Source organism: Rutidosis leptorrhynchoides, unplaced genomic scaffold, assembly GCF_046630445.1.
Source record: "Rutidosis leptorrhynchoides isolate AG116_Rl617_1_P2 unplaced genomic scaffold, CSIRO_AGI_Rlap_v1 contig228, whole genome shotgun sequence".
In the NCBI taxonomy this organism is placed as follows: domain Eukaryota; kingdom Viridiplantae; phylum Streptophyta; class Magnoliopsida; order Asterales; family Asteraceae; genus Rutidosis; species Rutidosis leptorrhynchoides.
This window is the reverse complement of record NW_027266477.1, coordinates 57,443-84,828: the sequence shown is the minus strand read 5'-3', so window position 1 is coordinate 84,828 and position 27,386 is coordinate 57,443. Positions and strand designations below refer to the sequence as shown.

At 33.1% G+C, this 27,386-nt stretch overlaps 3 protein-coding genes across 3 annotated transcripts; 1 reads left to right on the top strand and 2 right to left on the bottom strand.

The window, feature by feature from the left end:
• Positions 1-23: 23 nt before the first annotated feature.
• LOC139882107 (SPX domain-containing protein 3-like) lies at positions 24-645 on the bottom strand (the record flags this gene model as incomplete). The annotated part of the gene is made up of 2 exons (XM_071866479.1): positions 406-645; positions 24-189 (listed from the first exon to the last, which is right to left on the bottom strand). Coding segments are annotated over exons 1-2 (406 nt in total), but the record flags the coding sequence as incomplete, so codon positions are not given.
• Positions 646-2,722: 2,077 nt separating this feature from the next.
• Positions 2,723-9,856, bottom strand: LOC139882105 (laccase-15-like). Its single transcript, XM_071866478.1, has 7 exons — positions 9,686-9,856; positions 5,165-5,316; positions 4,568-4,812; positions 4,316-4,441; positions 3,549-4,128; positions 2,959-3,317; positions 2,723-2,868 (listed from the first exon to the last, which is right to left on the bottom strand). Exons 1-7 carry the CDS (start codon positions 9,854-9,856, stop codon positions 2,723-2,725), a joined length of 1,779 nt encoding a protein of 592 aa, XP_071722579.1.
• Positions 9,857-13,405: 3,549 nt separating this feature from the next.
• On the top strand, positions 13,406-14,469 carry LOC139882104 (uncharacterized). The gene is made up of 3 exons (XM_071866477.1): positions 13,406-13,732; positions 13,840-14,053; positions 14,162-14,469. Exons 1-3 carry the CDS (start codon positions 13,406-13,408, stop codon positions 14,467-14,469), a joined length of 849 nt encoding a protein of 282 aa, XP_071722578.1.
• The last annotated feature ends 12,917 nt before the right edge of the window (positions 14,470-27,386 follow it).

The following is a 27,386-nucleotide window of genomic DNA, read 5'->3' as shown; positions in this document are numbered from 1 at the left end:
AATTCATTATTACTAGTACGTACCTATGTAATTGATGTTGCTGTAACTCTCTAAGAGGACCATTTCGCCATGGAAATTGACAATAGCTTTCCTAATCTTCACCATTTCTTCTTTATAAACAACTGACGAAGGTTGGCTTCCATTTGGCCCCCATTTCTCAATCACTTTCATAATCCTACATTGCAATTCCTGCATTCATCAAAGATTTATTTATACATTTTCAATTTACACTTATTTCTTCAAGTTAAAAAATTATTATTACTCCATTTCTTTAAATAAATATCTCTCACATTCTACATTTACTCTTGAATATCCAATTTATAAAAACATTGTATAATGCACGAAGGCATGGATTCTCGGGTCGGAGGTTACAACTCACTTAACTAAAGAAAAAGGAAATCTTACTCTGTGCCTGATGATAAAATCTTCCTCTTGCTCGACAAAAAACGCATTAAACTTGTCAATCTCATTATTCAACAATTCCACAAACTCAGACTCTGCCTTGGTCCCGTATTGATTCATAAGCAGAGGAGCCAAAGAAATCAATCTCACGAGTTTCTTAAGCTCCTTGTAAGACAAAAACTTGTCTCTCCATTCTGGCAACGTTTCCTGGATTTGTTGCTTCAGTCTCTTACCAAACTTCATAATATATTTTTTAATAATAACCTTACCAGAGTATGCAAAAGAGAAGGATTAAATATAAAATGGAAGAAAGAGAAAGAGAAAGAGAGAGTAATTAGCTACTAGTAGTATAGAATATGAAAGGGTATATGCTTGGCGTGATGAAGTGGTAGTTTAGAAAAGTTATAAAACGAGTCGTTGAAGTTGAGAGAATTCTATTAGGCATATTCGGTTACTTATAGTCATCATATATACTATGTGAACAAAAACATATGAAATAACGAATTATTTTATTTTTTATTATAAAGTACAGTCCTATGTTTCACAACCACCACACATAGGCATGGAATGAACGCTATTTGTTAAACTTTCGCACAAATCGGCATCATCATCAAATCCTCTAAGAAACTCATTTTTAGGACCTTCAAGAAAATTCACAATTGAATTCATTCAAGTTTCTAAAATAAAATAAATTTAATACCAGATGGATACATCTAGATTTCTAATTTAGAATCAATTTCGGAGGTTTTTAATGAATCGGTGGTTAGTTTAGAAATATGTTTCTAATGGAAATATGTTCAAAGTTTTTCCGATGATTTATACATACTTATATACTAACATTAATTAATAATCGTAAAATAATGAGCGATGTTTACATCAGACGAATATGTTATGAAAATCTTGTTCGAAATAATATTCGGACAATTTTGTTCTCCGCTCAATACTTTTTTTCCTTCTTTTTTTTTTTTTTTTTACTTCTTCTAGGAATATGTGTGCACTACTAGCTAGGTAAAGCGTACTAAAATAAAATCGATATAGTGTTGAGTAATTGGAGACTTGGAGCGAGAGTAGTTTGTTTCTTTACTAAAAAAAAACCGAAATCGGTTAGACAAATTATGGCAATGTTTTTACAGAGTAGCAAGTAATTGGAGACTTGGAACGAGTGTAGTGTTTTATTTATAAAGGAGATGGAATCGATTAGACAAAGTTTAGTGAATATAATGTTTTTTGATTAAATTCAAAGTTTGGTAAGTGTACAAATGATAAATTTTCCGATATTATATGTTTTGTGATTAAAAGTGTGTGGCTCTTTTCGAGAATAATAATCCTAACCTCCTAACATGAAAATTATATAATTCGTTGAATGTATCATTCCAAAAAATCTCCTAAGAATTTCCGACGGAGATGGAAAGAGAAGTTAAATAACACCATTAATATTTTATATTCTATTAGTAACTAGAAGAAAAAAAATATATATACAAGTAACTTTCAAAAGGCTGTGTATTTATTTAGAAATTTGACTGAGGCAAAAAAGAGTCGAGACAATTTGAATTTTCGATGATGCATAATTTGTCTCAAGTATGTGTTGACTACATGATAAATGAAAAATTCATATGTTTGACCGACACTAATAGAATATTATAGAGAAGATGGACGACAAATAAGATGATAAATTTTTAATTTAAAAAATATTATTATTTTTGCTTTAAATACATGTTTTTTTATATGTGTAAATTTATATATTTAGAGACAAAAATTTATATGTATTTTATGTATTTAGAGATGGATTTTTCTTGCTCTTCTCTTCCTTAGGCATGCCTCGCATATCACTGGAAAAATGGTTCGATTATTGAATCTACCCTATCTATGGCCTATTCCACCCTGATGCGCACACAGAGAATTAAACAAAATAAAATTCTAGCTGTAAGTCTTTGCGTATTGGTCAGAAAAAACAATTGCTTAGTTGTCGCTAATCGTGCATTATAGATAAGCCACTCAATTCTGAGACAATGTATAGATCGATCGCTCCCTCAAATTTTAAATTTATTCACCAAGAACTTTTATGCCCTTTTCGATGTTGGTCTTTTTGGTTCTAAATTTTGGTTTTGTTTTGTGCTGGGTTTGTGGGCCGGCCCATAGAGAGTTCTATTTCACTTGGAGCATAATAAAAGTTCCACTGAAAATAGCATCACCCATAAAACTCACAGAACTACACAAACAAATTATTTTTGGTAACAAATCATAATTCTAGGTAAAACAAAATATCATAATCATTTTACCTGCTTAATTACTGCCAACTATAAATAAATAGATATATATTTTAGGAAGTGGTTGAATTACAAGGAGGCATGTAAGCGGGCGGCGAGCGCATGGTGGAGGCCGTCGTGTTTCCATCCCGGACAATAACCACCGTACTCATCCCCCATGTAGTGTGCCGCTCCAAATGACAATGCATGAACCATACACCTACGATATTTAATTTCTAATTAGTTACCGAACCAAATAAAAATAAGTACTTAATGAATGCCATTTTGTACAATTTTCCTAATTTATTACCAGGATTGTCGGCTAGGAATCTGATTGCGGTCCATCCATTCTTAGGAAGTACCATGGTGTTAACTTCCGGCGGATCAACTAAATTGTAAGTGTCAGGATCTGTCTCATTGTCGAAATTTCCAAAACCAGTACCCACCACGAAAAAGCTAAAACCATGGAGATGCATCGGATGAGTTTCTGCTGCTATAAGATTTGTTCCTTGGAATACAATCTCAACCTCGTCTCCATAATTTATCATCAAAGCCTTTGTCCCTTTATCCGATATAACCGAAATGTCGGATACATCTCCTGTGAAGTTGAAATAATATGGTGGCTCCTCCGGGAAACTCCCATTTATGTTGTATACATACGGTATGTTGCTGCACAAGTAATTACAACCAAAAAAAAAAAAAGGTAAATGGCATATATATATAGATATGTATTTTAAGTTAATGGCATATTTATTACTACTAGAAATCATAGTTTTATAAATTATAGACTTAATTATTGAATAAAAGAACTTGATAATGGCAAAATTGATCCTGGAAAATTTTATAAATTAATTGTAGATATGTAAATTAATTAAAGAGAGTGGGAAAGAGATTGATTACTAGTAGTATGCTTGCAAAACGTCAATATCGGGAGTATAGAAAGTCACATTGTTAGCACTAGCAGCAGTCCGAACACCATTATTGCAAGTCGAGCAATTCAAAATATTAATAGAGATAGTCATATAAATACGCCTCGTTATATTTGTCGGCACACTTATCGGATGCTTCGCACTATTCAAGCTTCTTAATTTAGCTCTAAAACTTGTCGTCGCGTCAGAATCGTTGATGATCGGAAGCAATGACGGAAATGTAGGAGTTGTCGACGAGGTACTATTGCTATATTGAATAATAGCTGTTGCTGTGGTCTCGTCAATTCCGACTTCAGAGTCAGAAAAGGCGTGCGCCGCCATGTAGTAGCGTCCGCCACCGCTCTGGTTGGCCGTCATCAAGACGTCCATGGTCTGACCTGGCGTTATCATTATGTAATCTGTGATGAATTGTTTCGTGTAGGATGCGTCGGTTCCGACAAGTGTCAGGCTGTGATTGGCTATTGCGAAGAATGTGTTTTCGTTTAGGATTGCATTTACGATCCTGAGGAGATACGTTTTGCCGTATTCCACGTTCAATTTATATGTAGTACCTGCAATAATAAAATTTCAGAAAGCCCCTCAATCTTTATTGTTTTGTAGGTTTTGATCCCTAAACTTTTAGAAAGCAGAAAAACTTTCTTGTGGTTTTGGTCAATCTAAAGTATATTCCTCATAGATCTATCATCGGATTTGAATTTGATATGATTAGAAAATTGAAATTCCTTTTAATTAATTTACCGTTGGAGCAATCATACAAGTCACCAGGTTCGCCGTTGATGGTGAAAGCGTCCGAGACATTTGGAGCCATACCACTCTCTTGGGAATCTTCAAGGACTTCCATTACGCTTCCCGTGTACCATGACGCTGCAATAATACATTATGTTATAAATGAAAATTTATGAATTAGGAAATTGAATAACCTAACTAAAGTCTAATGTTGATTTTAGGATTTGTATTTGATTGATATATATATATATATATAGTATGTACCTAGTACGATTGTTTTTTCTTTATAGGGTGTAGTGAAGGGAAAACTGGTGTAAGGTTTTGGGTGAATAATGATGGCACCGTGGACGGTGGCGCGTGACCAATCACTATGAGCATGCCACCATAGAGTTCCTTCCTCGACGGAGAAATTAATCTCTTGTGTGAAATTTGTTTTTGCTGGGATCGGACACTGTGTAATGTTTTCGGGTCCATCTGACCATGGATTCCTTGGCATTTTCACACCATGCCTACAAAGTAAAAGTATTTTTAATTAATCATATTACTGTATTAGAATGTATGTACGTGAAAGAAGCAAAGCACGTTGCACGATTATTAAGTACTAGACATAAAGCAGTACAGTAAAAAGAAGAAGAAGGTGGTTTTAGACTTTTCGATTATTATTGAACAAATGTGTCTTTCTTCTATTTGAAGATTAAAAGCAATATGTCCGTCTACCTGTGAATTATTTTTATTCAGATTAAATAGTACAGATTAATTATTGTCTTTGTTTGATAAGATTATGATGTTTTGTGAAAAAAAAAATATCGTATATTTTGAGAGGGAGTTAGTAATATACAAGAGAGGGAGTACTATACGTACCAGTGAATGGTGACGCCGTAATCTCCTTGATTATGAACATTAACAAAAACAGTGTCACCTTTGTGGACATGAAGCTCTGGACCAGGAAAGCTGTTGTTTACGACCAGTGCACTTTTTGTGCTACATAGCTTCGTAAAGTTACTCTCACTTACCTGCAAATTAATTAACCCAAATACATATATACTTGAAATGATAGTCGAAATCTGATCATACTTATATATACATACAAAAAAAAGAAAAAGAAAAGAAAAACAGAAATTAAAAACCCTCTCATAGTTTCTTTTGTCCCGACAATCCCAACCCGCAAATTATTTTTACTAAATAAGCAGAGCACGATATATACTTACATAAAAGTCATAGTGAAGGATGCCACCGTAAGCGGTAGTAATAAAGAGCGTAAAACAAATTAATGTAAAGCTTATGACTGAAATAGGGTTCGTTATTGACGACATCTCTCTCTAGATCTCAAAATGAAGCAAGGAAATATTATTAAGAATAGAAATGAAAGCTCTCTTTATATAGATAGATAGAGGGATGCCTTGCCTATGTTTGAGTGCTCAGGTGGATATATATATATATCTTCCAAAATACTTAATTATTTTTATGTATAGTCTCATCATTTTTTTAAGGAAATCGATATTCTCACTAACAAAATTATTAAATTCATTAAAAATAAATTTTTTAATGGGAATTTTCGTCGCTAAATATTTTTAGTGACATAAAATTTTATCACAGAAATCTATTTATAATGGATTTAGTATTTTTAATAGTGGGAATAGAATTATCTTTTTCAATAGAGTTTCTCTATTTAAAATAAATATATACCCTTTTTCGTCGTAAATTAGATGTAAATATTTGAATTTTTTACATAGATTAAGAAAATAATGGTGAAAGTAGTAATTTGACAAACATAATTTTAATAAATTTTAATATATTATATGTGTTGAAAAAGTTGGTGGTCAACCTATCTTTGATCAAATTTTGTGTGAGATCAGTTTATTATTTTGTCCCAAAAATAAATACTCAAATGCATTCGACGTATATATGTTGTAGATGAATGTGGTAATGGATGTAGTATTTTTGATAGTGGGAATAGAATTATCCCTTTTTCAATAGAGTTTCTCTATTTAAAATAAATATATACCCTTTTCCGTCGTAAATTAGATGTAAATATTTGAGTTTTTACATAGATTAAGAAAATAATGGTGAAAGTAGTAATTTGACAAACATACTTTTAATAATTTTAAGTATATTATATGTGTTGAAAAAGTCGGTGGTCAACCTATCTTTGATCAAATTTTGTGTGAGATCAGTTTATTATTTTATCCCAAAAATAAATACTCAAATGCATTCTACGTATATATGTTGTAGATGAATGTGGTAAAATCACTTATAGAATTTGACTTTAAAATTAATCAAAAATTATATGTTGAATTAAGTTGTTTATTGTATATATAAAGTGAAAAATTTGCATAACTTATGTTGGTAAATAAAATGGGAAGAACGTGCTTTTTATATCTTAAAATTGTCAAATTTACATTTATTTTGAAACAAAAAATATGTCCAAATTTACGTATAATTTGAGACGGATAGAGTATACGTTAATCATGCATTGGTAGAAAATTCACGTGTGAATCATATGGTCAAAACAGCTATTCTTTGCTGTGGTTTTGTTTGTCACACGCTACTGTAATTGGGAACTTCACCTTTAATTTTTCTTACGTACGTACATAGAGAGATCAAGTTAATATTTCAGCTACTGGTGGCGGCGAATTGATCACATTCAATGCTTAATCGTGATTGGTTCGACTAAAGATTGATGGTCATTCATCCAATTAGTTTAGGTTAAAATAAATTTTGTAAAGTGGTATTCGAATTAGTTAAAGTAGTATTTTATATATAACTAGTCAATGGGCCCGTCCGTTGGACGGAAAGTCCGTACATTTGAAAATTAATAATTTAAATATATCTTATAATAATTATATAATAATTATTTATATTAAACATTATTAAATATATGTCAAATATTATATCAAAAGAGATTATTTTAACTTTATATCAATTATAATTATTTTGATTTTATTTCAAAATCTACAATCCCATTAGAATCAAAATTTTATTTTGTTTTTAAAAAAATAATAAAAGTAACAAAACGTAAAAAATTGCATATCAAGATTTGATTAGATAATAAAATTTATAATTGCATCTAATCAATTCAATTTTTCCTATTTGTTGAAATATAAGATACACTCATTTTAATTAAGAATTTGGAAAAAAATATAGTGGGATTTTTATTAGGAATAATAGTTTTAACAAAAAATAAGAAAAATAATAATATATTATATTTTGATTAGAATTTTTTTTAACAATATGTCCGTTTGAATAGGATAAAAGAAGATATATCCGTTTTAATTATAAATAGGAAAAAGAATATAATGAATTTTAATTAGGCTAAATTATTAATTGTTTGAAAAATAAAATATGCCCGTTTTAATTAAGAATAGAAAAAAATATAGTCTATTTTATTAGAAATAATAGCATAATAAAAAATTAGAAAAATAATATATATTGTAATTTGATTAGAAATAATTTTTTTAATAATATGTCCGTTTGAATAGGGAAAAATAATACATGTCCGTTCAATTAAAATATATATAGTGTATTATAATTTGTTTAGAAATATTTTTTTAAATAATAGATAGAAAATTGATTAGAAATAAAATTATTATATTAGAAAAAAATAAGTGAAAGATAAAAGAGAATATGAGTCTCATATGATTAGGAATAAGTAATTGATAGAATTTTATTAGAAATCATTATCTTATTGTTTTTGATTTCTTAATTAATTCTTAATTAGAATAGAAAAAAAATATTGATTTAAAATTATAATTTGATTCCTAATTAAACTAATAGTTTAACAAAAAATTAGAAAAATAATAATATATTATATTTTGATTAGAATTTTTTTTAACAATATGTCTGTTTGAATAGGATAAAAGAAGATATGTCCGTTTTAATTATAAATAGGAAAAAGAATATAATGAATTTTAATTAGGCTAAATTATTAATTATTTGAAAAATAAAATATGTCCGTTTTAATTAAGAATAGAAAAAAATATAGTTTATTTTATTAGGAATAATAGCATAATAAAAAATTAAAAAAATAATATATATTGTAATTTGATTAGAAATAACTTTTTTAATAATATGTCAGTTTGAATAGGCAAAAATAATACATGTCCGTTTCAATTAAAATATATATAGTGTATTATAATTTGTTTAGAAATAATTTTTAAAATAATAGATAGAAAATTGATTAGGAATAAAATTATTATATTAGAAAAAAATAAGTGAAAAATAAAAGAGAATAGGAATCTCATATGATTAGGAATAAGTAATTGATAGAATTTTATTAGAAATCATTATCTTATTGTTTTTGATTTCTTAATTAATTCTTAATTAAAATAGAAAAAAAATATTGATTTAAAATTATAATTTGATTCCTAATTAAATTAATAATTTAACAAAAAATTAGAAAAATAATAATATATTATATTTTGATTAGAATTTTTTTTAACAATATTTCTGTTTGAATAGGATAAAAGAAGATATGTCCGTTTTAATTATAAATAGGAAAAAGAATATAATGAATTTTAATTAGGCTAAATTATTAATTGTTTGAAAAATTAAATATGCCCGTTTTAATTAAGAATAGAAAAAAAATATAGTTTATTTTATTAGGAATAATAGCATAATAAAAATTAGAAAAATAATATATATTGTAATTTGATTAGAAATAACTTTTTTAATAATATGTCCGTTTGAATAGGGAAAAATAATACATGTCCGTTTCAATTAAAATATATATAGTGTATTATAATTTGTTTAGAAATAATTTTTTAAATAATAGATAGAAAATTGATTAGGAATAAAATTATTATATTAGAAAAAAATAAGTGAAAGATAAAAGAGAATAGGAATCTTATATGATTAGGAATAAGTAATTGATAGAATTTTATTAGGAATCATTATCTTATTGTTTTTTATTTTTTAATTAATTCTTAATTAGAATAGAAAAAAAAATATTGATTAATTATAATTATAATTCGATTCCTAATTAAACTCAAAAACTTAATTCCTAAACTAAACGCCATATGTCGGATGTTGATTTGATAATAAAATTTGCAATTGAATTGCAATTGGAACAAATTGAACAAATTGAGAAGTGTTTCTCTATTGTATATAAGATAAGATTTTGTAAAGTTAATTCCAATTGAGATCAAAGTATTAGTTTATGAATAAAGAGAATCAAACATAAGAGTTCGATTAAACAAACCGGATCAGCGACCCGTTTTAGTTTAAGAATTCTAGCGTTGATCGGGCATGGCTTGAACTAAATCTGATCGGTAATCTTAAGGTTTCATTCTCTGTAGTTGAAGTGTTGGGTAACATGAAGAAAAGAGCTCCCCTAGATGTCAAACTCGCCATGATCAGTACTCATAGGATACCGATCACTTTTACCTCGTTCAGAGATAGAACGAACGTGATGCAGAACGGAACTGATTGGTTGTCTGAATTTTGCGCATCAACAGAGGTTTGGTTTGCAAACCCAAATTCTTTATGTTCTAAGAAAATTGTGAGAATATGTGTGGAAGGACTGCCTTTGCAGTTTGCATGCCTGGAATGTGGCATTTCTCACTCGATTGAGTCAGGAATGGGGAATTCTGATAAAAGTAGAGGATACCACTTAGAATAAAACTTGCTTGGATTATGCTCGTTTTATTTCAAGAATAAATAATCATATTGAAATTCTTGATCTTATATGGGTTGTGCTACTCTTGTATCGGCTCACTTTAACTCAGAAGAGGCCAATTTGTGTTTGACCTCTCTATGCATTGAGGTCTGATGTATCATAGATGGCTCATGGCAGGTCAGGTATTTGAAAGTGAGGCTCGTCAATCTAATCTGTAAGTGGTGCTAGAGACCCAATTTCATGTTCAAGAAGCTTAATTTATTTTTTTATGTGGAAATTAGGATATTGAAGAGCTACATTCAAACCAAAAGACCAATCACGTTGAAACAATTCTTGTTAAGACTGATGTTGTTTCTAATACGGCACATACTTCTCAACTTGCATATAATTAGGCACATCTACAAGTAGCTCTCTCGAATCTGGTTACAGTTCCCGTAACCTTTCTTGATGATACTACTTCTGCAGTTCCTAAAAAACCCAGGAAATCATATTATGCAGTAGCTTCTACTCTTCGGCGTTCATTCCGTTCAACTAGAAGTGTTTACTTGCTAGACAATAGTGACATAGGTGGCATGACTGTGGAGAACTTTTCTCATAAGAAGTTGCCTCCCATATTTGAGGAGCTCGCATCGGTAGGTCTCCAGCTGGGGATGAAATTTGCTATTGATGTTGATATGGACGAAGCTACAACGATAATATACAATTCTCTTCCCAAACCACTAGCTCCAAGTTCTTGATTTTTGAATTAGTCATGCTGGTATCTGTTTATACGAATATTGATTGCAGCGCTCTCGAGGATTCAGCTGACCATATTCTCGTGCATTGAATGTAATTATGGTCATTAGTGTGTTGATTTTCGAGCTGGTGGGGTGTGACTTATTGTATACCTGTAACTTTTTTCAGATCGACTTCATGACTCATTGGCTTCATATCCCAACAGGAAAATTCAACGAATATTTGCATGTCATGTTTGCTGCAATATTGTAGACGTCACCAGATTGTAGCTCAGCGTAGGGATCTCTTTTGAATCTCCGACAAACTTTTAAGGAGTTATTCAGTTATGAGTTAGACAGGGAAAGAGAATTCAATTTTTGGTTTGATCTTTGGCTCCAAGAAAATTCCCTAGTATTCTTTTTAGGATGTTGATGTTAAAAGATGGACTACTGTAAAAGAGCTTTGGAGGGGCAATGCTTGGAGGCTTCCTCCTCCTATCATCGAGGAGATTGCTAAAGCATGGGAGAAAATTCAGAACATTATTGTTGATGAAGATAAGCCAAACACTATTGTATGGACATCAGATGCATCTAGTATACTCAATTATGTTTGGTTTTTATGCTATTAGACGGAGGAAAGAAAATGTGGTATGGTACAAGCTCGTGTGGGGGGTTGGTAATATAACGAAATGCAGTTTTATTATGTGGTTAGTTGTAAGAGACATATTAGCAATGTATAGATGGGGATGAGTAATACAACTGTGTCCTCTATGCAATTGTGCAAATGAAACGATAGACCACCTTTTTTGTATTTGTGCCTTTTTTCTTATGATTTGGATGAATATAATGACTAGATGTAATGTTAATAGAAGACTAGGAGGGTGGCATCGTGAAGTGGGGCGGTTGCTAAGAAAGCATGATGTCATGGGTCCATTATATTTGGCAGGCACGAAATAGAAGGGTTTGTAGTGATGAAATTGTTGATAGTCTGAAAGTTAAAGGAAATGTTAAGCAATATGTTTTCTTTTTCTTAGCTTATAAGAAAGGACATACTAATAGTAATAGTATTTTGATAGATAGAAGGGTATAATGTAAGGTGCAGTTTGTTACATCTATTATAAAGTTGAGTTGTATATATTTTTGGTTCAATAATAAAAAGAAAAATTGTATCAAAAAAAGTTTTCTTGAAATCTCAGTGTGATCTGTCATGGACAATTGGAGGAGATTTCAATGAGTTATTGAATGCTAATGAAAAATTAGGTGGGAAATGTAGACCATGATGGCAGATGGATAATTTTTGAGAAGCTGTCGAGCTCAGAGAATTGCATGAAATCAATTACTTGGGCTCTGATTTTACATTCTCGAATCGTAACTATCGAGGTACGCTAGTGTATGAAAGACTTGACAGGTTTTTTTGCTAATGATGATTGGTGTCATACTTTTCCAGAGGCCATTGTTCTTCACCTTGTTTCCTCTGTGTCGGATCATCTTCCGATTGTTATGAATTGGGAGCGGATGGGAAACAAGAGAAGGGGAATGGGGGCTTCAAGTTTGAGAGTTATTGGGCAAAGCATGATAATCGTAAATTAGTGGTAGCTGGTGCGTGGAATTTCAGGGGCTAGCTGGCAAGAGAATGTTGAGGCAGTGGATGGTGCACTTAAATTGTGGAGTAAGGAGGAATTTGGGAATTTATCTGAAGCCACAGCAGAGGCGACTCAAAGAGCTATGGTGTACTAGTAATCTGCTTGCAGTTAGTGATGAAATTAGGGAGATGAAGATGCGTTTGAACCAACTGTTTGATGATGAAGCAATCCGTCAGAGGCAGAGGTCCAAAGTGGAGTGGCATGTTAATGGAGACTGCAACACACCATATTTCCATGCTTATACAACTCAACATGAGTGCAATAATAGAATAAAAAGGATCGAGGATGCTCAAGGAAGATGGGTGTCAGAAGAGTCGGACATTGAGAGAGTTATCGAGGACCATTTTCTCTATATATATGAGTCAGTAGGAGTTCAGGTTGTTGACATTGATGAAGTGGTGGCGACGATTCCTCGGAAGGTGACTGCAGAAATTAATGCCGACTTACTTCGACCTTATTCAAGGGAGGAGGTGTGGGAAGCTCTGAATTCTATGCATCCAAATAAATCGTCGGGCTCTGATGGATTGTGAGTAGGTTTTCTCCAGTCTCAATGGGTGAATATCGAGGATTCAACGTGTAATATGGTGCTGGGGGTTTTTGAATAGAGGAGATGATCCAGGTGCGATCAATCATACTAACATAGTCTTGATTCCTAAGGTTAAAAATCCTCAATTTCCCTTAGACTTGAGACCTATTAGTTTATACAACGTTACCTACAAATTGCTCTCAAAGTGCATTGTACTCAGGCTTCGTAGTTGTTTGTCGAAAATTGTTGCTGAAAATTAAAGTGGATTTATTTCGGATAGATCCATTTTTGATAATGTTATTGTCGCATTTGAACTTGTTCATTCAATGAAGCTTAAAAAGGTAGGGAGAAAGGGTGATATGACTGTTAAACTGGACATTGCTAAAGCTTATGATAAACTGGAATGGCCATATATTGAATCTTGTTTGATGGGTTCGGATTTGCACAAAGATGGGTAGAATTGATTATGCGTTGTATCAAATCGGTATCTTTTTCAGTTTTGGTTAATGGAGTCGGGGCTGCTGAAATCTGCCTGGACGAGGATTGCGGTAGGGAGACCCCTTGTCGCCAATCCTCTATGTATTATGTTTAGAATGGTTAACATGGATGATTGATGATAGAGTCCATAGAGGTCTATTGTCTGGAGTTTCGGCTACTAGGACGGGGGTCAAAATTTCTCATCTACTTTTTGCTGACGACAGCCTGGCATTTATGCAGGCCTCAGATGAGAACTGTGACCAGTTTCTTGACATCCCGGATCGTTATAGGCGAGTTGCTAGACAAGCCGTAAACTTTGGCAAATCAAGCGTTTTCTTCAGTAACAATGTTGATGATATTGCTCAAGAGAGATTGAAGCAAAAGCTTGGTATTTCGAAAACGTTAGTCAATAGAAATTACTTGGGGCTGCCTATCATCATCGGAAGGAAGAAACAAGTATGCTTTGAGTATTTGCGAGATAGGGTGAAGAATAAAGTAGCAAACTGGAAAGAAAACTGCTAACTAAATCAGGCCACGATGTTCTTATTAAGTCAGTATTGCAGTCTGTTCCAACATTTGCCATGAGCCTCTTCAACCTACCGAAAGGATTTTGTGAGAGTTTAGAAACGTATTGTGCAAAGTTCTTTTGGGGCACGGAGGATGGAAACCGTAAGATGCATTTTGCTTCATGGAAAAGGATGTGTTCTAAGAAGAAGGATGGAGGATTGGGATTTAGGACCCTCGAAGCATATAACCTTTCTTTGATAGCGAAACAAGGTTGGCGTATCATTTATAATCCGTCTTCTTTAGCGGCCAGGCTGCTCAAAGAAAAATATTTAAAGTGGAAGCATTTCTTAAAGGCTGATCTTGGGTGAAATCCATCAGATATTTGGCATACGCTTCTGGATTCTCGTGTAGTTTTGCTGGCTGGTGGGAGGTGGCATGTAGGAAATGGACACTATATAAGTGTTTTTAATGATAAATGCATCCGAAACTTAGCTACTAATCGTGTTATTCCTGAAGACCCGGACACTAACATGGCATTATCAGTTAATAATCTTATGGCAAGGAAGATGGAGTCATGGAATTTTGAACTGCTAAGGAGATTGTTTGGCTCGGAGACCATGAATGAAATTGCAAGCACTCCGATTGGTGATAACTATTTGAAAAATTGTACAGAATTCGATAAATAAATCAACAAGAGGTAGATGCTTACTGAATAATTCGCCAAATATTATTAATCATGTGAACTTATGAACATAAATACAAAACAGCAGCAACACATGAACAATTAAAATAAATAAATTAAACGATTTAAGGGAAGAGAAGGCAAACAGTGGAGGCACGATCAGTTTGCTTTCCTTAAAGCGTATTATGCCCCGTACTGTACTTCGGCTACAGTGGCGCAGAGCTTTCTAGGATACAACCACAAGAACACGACAATAAGTACAATATATATCGAGTGCGGGAGAGACTTATGCTAGCTAAACTCTCTGATGACTCTAGAGAAAGAAGACAGAAAGGCGGTGGGTTGTAAGCCGACCTATTTGCTAGAAGGGTTTTCTGAGTGTTTTTTTTAGTCTATATAAATCCACAGACTAGTAAGGTATTTATAGACTTAGGATTCGGTTGGAATAGGAAAAAATCGACCGGAGTGGACGTCAATATTCTAACATTATGACACTCCTTAATGACGGACACTCAAATCAGAAACGAATCTGATCGTGATCCTTTTCCAAATCTTGCGCATTTAAAATTCCAAATCAAAGGGGAGAAAAAATTTGTTTCAAATTAGGAGATAGAATCCCACTAATTTCGAATGTCAAAATGTGTTAACAATTGTGGACGAATTCCACTATTCACGGAACACTAATTAGGAAATAAATTCCCACTAATTAAATAGACATAAAATCAAACCGGCTTCATTCCAAAAAGAAATGAACCTAACCGGTATGATCCGCGATGCGGATCAATTGACAAATCCAGATCGAAACCGAACCGTACCGAACCGATCCGGTCGGGTCGGGTCGTGTGTGCGTGCGTCATGGTGGCGCGCGTGTGGAACCTTGTAGACTTTCTGTACAACACACTTTAAACTTCAACACACACAAACCAATATATATGTGACTTATGTTTCTAGAGAATTTCCGATGTGAGACTTTGTACACTCATGCATAAATCACCAACATTTGCTATACCATTCTCATTTTTCCTTGACACAAAATGTCAAATAAATGATTCAATACTCAACTATGTAGTATAGATAAACTATAAGACTTAGTTTCAATTTATTCCGTCACACGGATTCGCCTACACGCCTGGTCAAACTACCATTGACCATGTAATTTGTCATTTTTGTCTAACAATCCCCCACATGAATGAAATTGTATGCGAATTTAGGTAGACACGAAAAACTTGGAGAGTTTAATCGAACAGATATCACATCGACGCTCGATGGCTGTTAACTTTGAATTAGTCCTAGTAGAATACACATCGGATATACTCGCGGGTTAGTGAATGCGATGTCTTGAACTATCGCGCTTTTTATGTATACCAAGACAATGGTACCTACATGATATCCAGTCTACTAGCGTTCTAGTCTATGTTGTTGTTCTTTAGGCCCTGAACAACCTGGTACCTTCAGGAAGACTTGTGGAATAATACGGTCCGTGTATTTTTCTCAAAGCGGCCACACTTACTCTTCGTATAGGTGATGTCTCTTGCTTTAAGCTAAACTTAAATTGTACCCTGCTGTACTTCAACTCTCAAATTGAAAGAATCATTAAGAAGTTCTTAAACTTCATCCTCGTTATGCAGGAAGCACTGTCGTTCGACTACAGAATGAGCAAGGGTCGGGGACCCCCACAGTGCTCGGGTAGAACCCCGCTCAACTTCAATTTTCTCATTGAACCACATTTTAGGAATCTCCTGTCAGCACTGGTTGAGTTTACTATTGAGTGACTCTAGGATAAAGGCCTCAAACCCATTCCTTCTGTCGAACTCTTCACAACCTCTCTACTTAAAGGCTTTGTAAGCGGATCCACAATGTTATTAATAGACTTAAGATAATCTAAAATAATAACTCTAGTAGAGAGCATGTGTTTAATGGTGTCATGTCTACGACGGAGATGTCGAGACTTACCATTATAGATTTGTCTTTACGCCCTTCCTATAGCCGACTGACTATCACACAAGATGTTGATAGGTGGTACCGGTTTCGGCCACCTAGGAAGATCTTCAAAGAAGTTTCGGAGCCATTCAGCCTCCTCTGTCGCAGCATCTAGGGCTATGAATTTAGCTTCCATAGTCGATCTAGATATGCATGTTTGCTTCTTTGATTTCCAAAAAATGGCAGCTCCTGCTAGGAGACAAACATAGCCACTAGTAGCTCGTGTATCTCTACAGCATGATATCCAATTTGCGTCACAACTGCCGTCTACAGCTGGATGATCTCCAGTATAAAGAATTCCGTAATTATAAGTATGTGTAAGATACCTTAAAATTCGAACCACACCCTTCCAATGCTCTTCGCTTGGCTTGCTCGTATATTTGCACAACACATGCAATATCAGGTCACGTGCAAGATGTTAGATACATCAAGCTACCGATAACTATGGAATATTCAAGTTGATGTATTCCAGGTCCTGTATTAACTTTAAACACTGCATTGTCATCCATATGAGTCTTTGCAATGAGTTTCTCATCTTTACTAAATTTTTCTAGACATAAATGAGATTGACTCAAAGCCAAACAATTGGAAGTTCTAACAATTTTAATCCCTAAAATCACATCTGCAATCCCCAAGACTTTCATATCGAAAGCCATGCACAACATGAATTTTGTCGCTTTGATGATGGTGCTATCACTTCCCATGATCAGCATATCATCGACATACAAGCAAACAATGACATAGGATTTGTCGTCCCCTTTAATGTAAACACATTTGTCACATTCATTTATATGAAATCCGTTAGATAGCATAGCCTCTTCAAACTTCAGATGCCATTGTTTTGGAGCTTGTTTCAGTCTATGAAGGGACTTGACCAACTTACAGACTTTCTATTCAGTCTCTGGAGTTACAAAACCCTCAGGCTGCTCTATATAGATCTCTTCATCTAATTCACCATTCAAGAAAGCCATCTTTACTTCCATCTGATGGATTTCGAGTTTATTAATCGCTGCAAACGCAATTAATATTCGGATAGAAGTAATCCTGGTCACCGGCGAGTAGGTGACAAAATAATCTACACCTTCTTGTTGCTTGTATCCTTTGATCACAAGTCTAGCCTTGTATTTATCAATGGTTCCATCTGCTTTCATTTTCTTCTTGAAAATCCACTTACATCCGAGCGGCTTATTTCCAGGTGGAAGATCTACTACTTCCCATGTGTGGTTTTGTATAATAGATTCAATCTTATTATTTATCGCTTCTTCCCACATAGGAGCATATGGAGTAGACATTGCTTGCTTATAAGTTGTGGGCTCGCCACAATTAAGCATGTAGACTACAAAGTCAGTCCGGAATGACTTAGTTGTGTTTGCTCTCTGACTGCGTCGAGGTTCGTCATTTTCGACGACTTCGTCTCGTTCAGTCCGCTTTCGCGAGACAATCACTTGTGGAGTTTTCATCGGAAAGATCTCTCAAAGAATACCACAGTCTCAGATTTCATTATTATGTTCTCTTGAATATCGGGTATTTCAGATTTATGCACAAGGAATCGGCAAACCGTGCTGTTGTGTGCATAACATTTAAAGATGCAATCTATCGTATTTGGTACGATTTTTACCATCTTTGGTAAAGGAACCGCCACTTTGGCTAAGCACCCCCATACTTTCATGTATTTATATGAAAGAGGTTTTTCTTTCCATAGTTCATAAGGACTCTTATCCAATCTGTTAAGAGGAATTTTATTCAGGATATGGTTAGCAGTTAAAATTGCTTCACCCCAAAAATTTGGAGGCATTCCTGCATTTAGAAGCATTTCAAGAAGTATGTCTTTAAGACTTCTATTCTTGCGTTCGGCCATTCCATTCGACTGAGGGGAGTATGAAGCAGTTGTTTGATGTACAATCCCATGTTCTAAACAAAAATCTTTGAACGGATGCACAAACTCTCCACCTCTATCACTTCTTAAGGATTTATTTTTTTGCCATGATAGTTTTCTATTTCTGCTTTGTATTCCTTAAACTTCTCAAAAGCTTCATATTTACTCCTTAGTAAATATATATAGCAGAATCGTGTGGAATCATCGATAGAAGTAATAAAGTACTTTTTATCGCCTCTAGAAGCCACAAATTTATAATCACAAATATTTGTATGGATTAACTCTAGAGGTTCAGAAGTTCGTTCGACACTTCTATAAGGAGTTTTCGTTGCCTTTGCTTCAACGAAAATCTGACATTTCTTGTGATCGTTTATATTCATTTTTGGAATTAAACTCATTTACACAAGTTACAATAAAGAACCATAGTTAACGTGTCCTAATCGTTCATGCCATAAATTAGGAGACTCGACAATATAAGCAGAAGAAGAATTATTATTATTCTCCATAATAGTAGCGGAGCTCGAAGGCTCATTGTTTATAAGAGTCATAACAGAAAGCTTAAACAATCCATCTATCTTAAAACCCTTGCCTACTTACATTCCTTGCTTCATGATCAGCAGCTTGTCACCTTCCATCACCAGCTTGAAGCCTCCATCGATGAGCTTCGATCCAGACAGGAGATTCTTGCGCATATCAGGAGCGTGCAGAACTTCCTTCAGAGTGAGCATCTTACCTGAGGTCATCTTCAAAGGAGCTTTACCGATACCTATAGAAGTAGAGGTGGCGGAGTTACCTATGTAGAGAGTTCGGTTGATAGGCTTCCGAAAACATAGACCTCTCCGTGCAAATGTGGCGGGTGATGCCAGTGTCCATGTACCAGTGGTTCGGGTTTCCTCCAACCATGTTGACTTTAGCGACAACATATGACATATCAATGAAATCCTCAGCCAAGTCGTTGACTATGTTGGCTGGAGTAACATTCCTCTTCTTGTTCTTTTTCTTGTCAGCACCTTTGTTCTTGCATTCAGAAGACTTATGGTCAGTCTTCTGACAGTTAAAGCATTTTCCCCTAAAGGGGCCAGCAGAGGCAGCATCCTTGGCAGCACTTTGTCCTTTCGTAGGAAGGACTCTTATTTTCTTGGACGACGGTCCAGCTTCCACGATGTTGGCATTCGGATCGGTAACTTGAGGCACCTTCTTGTGAACCACACGTGAGTCCTCTTCAACTTTCAGCTTGTGGATCAAATCCTTGAAGTTCATCGGCTTGGTCTTATGTTCCAGATAATTCTGAACTTCATTTCAGCCTGGTGGCAACATATCAATAGGATAATTCACAATGAAGGCCTCATCGAGTTTCATACCTTGACCAATAATCTTCTACAAGAGCAGTTGCCATTCCTCCATTTGGCCCATTAATGGCTTCAAGTCCGTAAACTTGAACGCCCTAAAATTCTGCACAAGATGCTTCTTGTCATTCACAACTTCTGCCTTGTATTGAGTCACAAGGCTGTCCCATAGAGATTGAGCAGTATGATCTTGCTCAGCGTACACGTCGAAGACGTTCCCCCCGAGACCATTCATGATGAAGTTGCGGTAATAATGATCACCCCTCGTCCAATTGTCTAGGGCAGCCTGAGCCTCAGCAGTAGGATTTTCACCCAGAATAGGCTTCTCCATAGTCTAGAATTTTTCTATCCTGTTAACCATTAGGTAGAAGTGTATCTGTGTTTGCCAGCGCCTAAACTCCTTCCCAGCTCTAGTGAACTTGAAGGGTTTCTCGACCGAAGACGGATGTGGCTGTACAAACCCTGTCGCAACATTCATGGGTTCGTTAGCCTTGGTCGCAGCCATATGAACATCGGGTTACTCCTTGATACCAACATCCATGACATCATCAACAATGAAAGACATGATGACTGAGATAGAAGAAGAGGAAGAACACAATAAATATCGGAAAGATAACTTGTAAAACAAGTAAATTAATTTAAAAGCAGATTCAATTAACAAACTTTAAACCAACCGATTTAATCATAAACATGTGAGCATGTGACAGAGATATTCTTAACACAAAAAATTTCGAATTAAGCATATGATCATGTGATTTAAAACGAAACAGTATGAACATGTGACAGATTCGATTAAAGCGATAAACATCATGAACATGTGACAGTTTCAATATAAAACAATAAACATGAACATGTGACGGAACGATTTAATCAAATTAAAGCATGTGACATATAATTTTCAACAGAAAAACAGTAAACAAAGGTAATACGCTTTAAGATTGTTGGAAAAAATTGTACAAAATTCGATAAATAAATCGACAAGAGGCAGATGATTACTGAATAATTCGCTGAATATTATTAATCATGTGAACATATGAACATAAATACAAAACAGTAGCAGTACATGAACAATTAAAACAAATAAACAAATGATTTAAGGGAAGAGAAGGCAAACAGTGGAGGCACGATCAGATCGCTTTCCTTAAAACTTATTACATCCCGTATTGTACTTCGGTTACAGTGGCGCAAAGCTTCTCAGGATACAACCACAAGAACACGACAATAAGTAAAATATATATCGAGTTCGGGCGAGACTTACGCTAGCTAAACTTTCCGACGACTCTAGAGAAAGAAGACAAAAATACGGTGGGTTGTAAGCCGACCTATTTGCTAGAAGGGTTTTCTGAGTGTTTTTTTTTTTTTCAGTCTATACAAATCCATATACTAGCAAGGTATTTATAGGCTTAGGATTCGGTTGGAATAGGAAAAGATCGACCGGAGTGGACGTCAATATTCTAACATTATGACACTCCTTAATGACGGACACTCAAATAAGAAACAAATCTGATAGTGATCATTTTCAAAATCTTGCGCATTTAAAATTTCAATTCAAAGGGGAGAAAAAATCCGTTTCAAATTAGGAGATAGAATCCCACTAATTTCGGAAGTCAAAATGTGTTAACAATAGTGGACGAATTCCACTATTCATGGAACACTAATTAGAAAATAAAATCTCACTAATTAAATAGACATAAAATCAAACCGGTTTCATTCTAAAAAGAAATGAACCGAACCGGTCATGCGTGGTGGTGCGCGCGTGTAACCTTGTAGACTTCCTCTACAGACTTTCTCTACAACACACTTTAAACTACAACACACACAAACCACTATATATGTGACTTATGTTTCTAGAGAATTTCCAATGTGGGACTTTATACACTCATGCACAAATCACCAACATTTGCACTACCATTTCTCATTCATCCTTGACACAAAATGTCAAATAAATGATTCAATACTCAACTATGTAGTATAGATAAACTATAAGACTTAGTTTCAATTTATTTCGTCACACGGATTCGCCTACACGCGTGGTCAAACTACCATTGACCATGTAATTTGTCATTTTTGTCTAATAATAACACAAAACCTGATCAACTGATTTGCATGCATGGGCAATCTGGCAAATATGATGTCAAATCAGGATACTATATAGCAAAGAGCTTGGTTCACCAGTCAGATATAGGAGATGATTTGCCTGTTGGGACGTTTTCCAGCACTGGCATAGACTTTGGTCTTTACAACTTCCATCTCACATTCGTTTCTTTTCTTGGAAACTTTGTGAGGGCCTTCTCGGTACAAGAGACAATCTAAACCATAGAGGTATGTCTTTATCAACTCATTGTGAGGTGTGTCTAGATAATATGGAATCTGTTGAACATATCTTTCGAGATTGTGGGTGGACAAGGTCCTTATGGAATTTGATGGGACTCAATTTTGTCTATAATGTGTCGGGAACTGGATTATTTGACTGACTCAATGGTTTATTTGTGTTCTTGATTGTGGAGGAGCTTAGGCAATTCACTATTGGGTGTTGGTGGGCATGAAATAACAGAAATAAAACAATTTTTGATAATACTTGTGTTCGACCGATCAGTTGTCATAATGCAATTGGTAAGTGGTGGCAAGAGCAGGGTTTCCTCTCACAAATCGCAAGTGAAGCTCGAAGTAGGACGAGCATCATGCTCCCTGATAATTGGGCGGCACCTGACATGGGATAGGTCAAGCTTAATTATGATGCTTCTTTTATATATGCTTCAGCATCGAATCGGTATGGATTTGTGGCAAGGGATTCGTTGGGTACTGTCATTTATGCAAAGTGGGGGCAGTTGGGACTAGCTGAAGACTCGTTCCAGGCAGAATCAATTGCTGCCAGTCGGGCAGTTGCTTGGGCGCGAAGAATGAACCTAGACAGAGTAATCTTTGAAGGTGATTGTCAATTGCTGTATAAGGAGCTGATATCTAAAGAAAAAAGCTATACTGGAAGTGGATTACTTGTCGATAAAGTCAAGATGGAGGCTAACACTTTTTCTTTTTACTTATTTAGTTTCGTTAAAAGGATATGAAATAGAGTGGCGCATGAATTAGTCCAATTAGATTCAAATCTACCCTTATTCTGGTTTTCAGCAGGTTCTCTCATATCAGTAATTCAAACTTTGGTCCTTATGGCACACTTTATCTTAATGAATTGGAATGCTTAACTTTTTTTTTTAAAAAAAATTGAAGATATTGTGAAAAAGCGTAACATGGTGGTTATGGCGTTATTTTTCACAAGGGATGGTCTAGTCTTTGTTATTATCACTAGGGCGTGTAGTTGTAAAACACTCTGCATAACTTTTTACCGATCCAATTGGAATGGAGCTATGGTCAAACAAGCACAAAAGAAGCTAGTTTCGATTTTTTTTTTTTATGGAATTGAATGTAATTAAAGTTGCTCCATATAAACGTAAATAGTAGATGATTTTGTATTCTCATGTGATTGTCAATTATTTTTGACATATTTTTGTAATTTGTCTTCGAAGTTTAGTTTGTGCATGATGTTAATGGATAGCACATATCATTAATTTTTATTAATTTAGAGAAGTAGGACTTTCATTCGAAGTTATTGATTATACAGACACAAACAAGCTTAGCTATTTAACTGATGTTAATTATCGGTAATAATTTTTTTTATAATAAATAAAAAAATTGACCCACCTTTAATTTCAGCTGTTAATATAGATTCTAAAAATATGATTAATTCTGATATATAAAGCTTAATCAAAATCCGAAATCAATCAATCTTTCCAGACTTTTTGTTAAAGCAACCTCAAATTGTCGCCATATGGAATTAGGGGAAAAAGACTCGAGCTTGCTAAACAATCGAGTGAATTCCATTTGGAAAGTTTGTTTGTGAATACCATCCCCAACCCATTTTATTTTTTGAAATGACTAATTGCAAAGTATTAATTTGCAGTGTCGGTGTTCAAATATATATGAATGCGTTTTTTCTTAAGAGGATAATTGATTGCTACAATTTGCCTACGAAACTTTTCTCAATTTGAAGGTGTCAGCAGCAGAGTTGCGTCGAGGGATTTCAATTCAATTTGAATCCGTCCGTTTTATTTTATTCATCATCTGGAGGGTAAAAAATCCACACGAATACGTAGATGGTTAGAAAAATTTATCCTCTCATAAATGAAGATGGGGAGGATATAAAATTTTATCAGCAGATATATTAATGGATATCCGTTTAGATAAAATGACAATAAATATTATTTTTCAATTCAATAAAAGATAGTTATATTGACTTTCTATTATTTGTTAAATTACATTAATCAATTTTATTTTGGAAATATTTAGTGTAATTATCAAATAATATAGTCATCGTTGTCTAATAAATAAAATAGTTTTCAGTTGGTTTTCTTTCAACTTTTATTTATTTAATCTTAAATTTTTGGAGAAATCGATAAAAAAATTATGGATATCCATTATCGAACATGAATACGAAGATAGATATAATTTTTTATCCATCACGAATATAAAGACGGAGAATGATTATTCTAAATCAATACGAAGATGAAGATAGTATTATCCGTTCCGAATCCATGTAATACAGTTGCGTTATATTAATCCCATGGAAAAGCAATGAGGCTGATCATTCAATATTCTAGCTATACTGTATAGAAACGGACAAATAAATCCAACACATCACGCAACAAGTCAGATGTATAATAGACTTAACTTGAAAAAAGAAGAAGTAAAATAGACGAAATAACAAATATGTTATTTTTTCTATTTTATCTTTTTATGTATTTAAAACGGATAGAAATATTCGATAATTTATTTTTTTATGTATTTAAAACAGGTAGAAATATTAAACTCGCATTCATTTGACTTTATACTCTTCCCATCATTAGGAGAATGCGGTCGAATCTTACCAAAACTATAGAGCTAAGATTAACAATTAATACTTAACTATCTCAAAGTTTTCTAAATAAGGGGATGGTTATTTATTTACATCTTTATTTCTTCTATTTTACGTTTTTTTATGTATTTAAAACGGGTACAAAATATTAGACAATTTTATTTTTTTATGTATTTAAAGCGGATAAAAATATTAAACTCACATTTATTTGACTTTATAGTCCCTCCATTATTGGGAGAATGCGATCGAGTCTTACCAAAACTATAGAGGTAGGATTAACCGTTAATACTAAACAATCTCAAAGTTTTTCAAATAAGGGAGCTAATTATTTATTTTCATCGTTATTTCTTCTATTTTAATTTTTTTATGTATTTAAAACGGGTAGAAATATTAGACAGTTTACTTTTTTCATATATTTAAAGCGGATAAAAATATTAAATTCGCATTCATTTGACTTTATACTTCCCCATTATTAAGAGAATGCGATCGAGTCTTACTAAAGCTATTGAGCTAAGGTTAACAATTAATACTAAACTATCTCAAAGTTTTCCAACTAAGGAGATGGTTATTTATTCACATCGTTATTTCTTCTATTTCACTTTTTTTTATGTATTTAAAACAGGTAGAAATATTAGACATTTTTTTTATACATTTAAAGCGGGTAAAAATATTAAACTTGCATTTATTTGATTTTATACTCCCTATATTATTGGGAGAATCCAATCGAATCTTACCAAAAATATAGTGCTATAGTTAACGGTTAATACTAAACAATCTCAAAGTTTTTCAAATAAGGGATTGGTTATTTATTTACATTGAAAAAAAGAGATTAGTCCTAGACTAGTGGCGATGATTATTTAATTAGATTTTGAAAATGTTAACTACCATCTTATAAATGATATTTTACATCACTATCTCAAATTAAATATAATTTTTTTTAAAATATATGCAAATTTAATAATTTTAAAATAAAAAATAGCATGCTATTTTCATTTTATCCATTATTCGTTCACTATTATAAGTTATGTATATTTTGTATTTTATAAATATATTAAACAACTTATTTCAACATATAATTTTTAATTCATTTTAAAGTCAAATTTTAAGTGATTCTACCACATTCATCTAAACATACATAGAATGTATTTAAGTAATTTTTGGATAAAATGAGGAGCAAATTCCACACAAAATTCGGTCAAAATTAGGTTGACCACCAACATTTTTAACATATTTTTACATTATATCTACTTCACTTATTTGCTAATATTTATCGATATTATATTGGTCAAATTACTATTTTTATTTTATTTTTTTGATTTATATAAAATTTTAAATATTTTTCATCTAATTTCAGACGGAAAAAATATTTTTAGATAAATCCAAATAAATAAATATCTAATAAATATATGTATATTTTGAGACGCACGTAATAGTACTTTCATAAGTCCATATTTCACATGACATGGACTAAATACATATCCTTCGATTTTCCTTACTGTGATATTATTAATTTCTACAAATCTATTTTTCAAACTCATTCTTAGGTTTATACTCCCTCCGTATACAAATAAAAAACATTTTTATTTTTTAGATTTATTGAAAAATTGATGTATCTAGTCATCATTATTATCTAGATATATTAAATTTATAGTGAATCTAAAAAGTAAAAACGTCTTCTATTTATATACGGAGGAAGTATTAAAATAAAAAATCTAGGGACAATCTATTTACTTTAGAAGTGGAAAAACGTTCAAGTCTATTTTCCATTCAAAAGTTGTTTGCATCCACTTAAAATTTGATTGAAATTATATACTAGTACGTACGTATGATTTCGCTAGTAAAGTGTTTTACGAGAGAGAGATGGGGGACCTTCACACCTACCCTTGCTCGTGCATGCGAGTTAGGCAGGGCTGACGATACTCGGACGTGGTTTAAAAACTTAAAATCAACAACTCAAATAAAATAATTATTTTTCCATCAACTTCAAGAATTTCGTAATAAAATTTATTTTGATTAATTTCAAATATTATTTTATGAAATTCATATATATTTGAATTTTTTTTCCGGTCCTTCCATTTATTCCAATAATTATTCCATTTTTAATAAATATTTATGATTTTAAATAATATATAATTAACATATATATAATTTATTTTATCATTAATTATTTTTAAAAATTCACAATTTTTATTACGAGATACTTGAAGTGAACCGGAGACAGTAATTCGTTTTCAACTACATTTTTCAATGATGCTCAATAATAATCCGTTATTGACCTTCAAATATATATATATAATTAAGTCAACTATATATATTGATTGTAAAAAGAAAAACTATATATATATAATCATTTAATGAACTTGAATAACAATAATAATAACCCTTTACTCATACTCGTTTCGGAAAGTTTTTATGGCCCACACACACGTTGTTCACCAAACATTCGACCGAGAAAGAACTATGTACTTGATCTGTACTGTTGATGACTTTGTGCAATGGAGTTATGGAGGTGAATATCCTAGTTAACATTCTGCCAGCTGATGATAGAAGTAAGAGATGAACCTCAAAAAAAGATATTTGCAAGAGATTAGTTGCAATTAGTTCTAAGCTTAATACATATTACTACTAGTATGTGTAAGATCCGAAAAGTTAAAAAGGACCCGGAATACTATATGATGATTTTACCAAGAATTAGAAAACTAAGGAACATGCTCTACTTCCAAAAATAATTAAATATTACTGTCATATTCTTTCTTTCACAACCTTGAATCCATCTAAGATTTCGTAATTACAGAGCTCATTTCTACTTATCT

Bases quoted from the DNA above. Each gene is read 5' to 3' on its own strand.
- LOC139882105 (XM_071866478.1), bottom strand. From the start codon at position 9,856: ATGCCACATTCCAGGCATGCAAACTGCAAAGGCAGTCCTTCCACACAT. The intron at 5,317-9,685 runs GTAAAAGTGATC...ATTAATTTGCAG, and splicing joins TCGTTCTATCTCTGAACGAG to GTAAGTGAGAGTAACTTTAC. The intron at 4,813-5,164 runs GTACGTATAGTA...TTTACTTTGTAG, and splicing joins TACGGCGTCACCATTCACTG to GCATGGTGTGAAAATGCCAA.
- LOC139882104 (XM_071866477.1), top strand. From the start codon at position 13,406: ATGATTGATGATAGAGTCCATAGAGGTCTATTGTCTGGAGTTTCGGCT. The intron at 13,733-13,839 runs GTATGCTTTGAG...TCAGTATTGCAG, and splicing joins TCATCGGAAGGAAGAAACAA to TCTGTTCCAACATTTGCCAT. The intron at 14,054-14,161 runs GTTGGCGTATCA...GAAATCCATCAG, and splicing joins TTCTTTGATAGCGAAACAAG to ATATTTGGCATACGCTTCTG.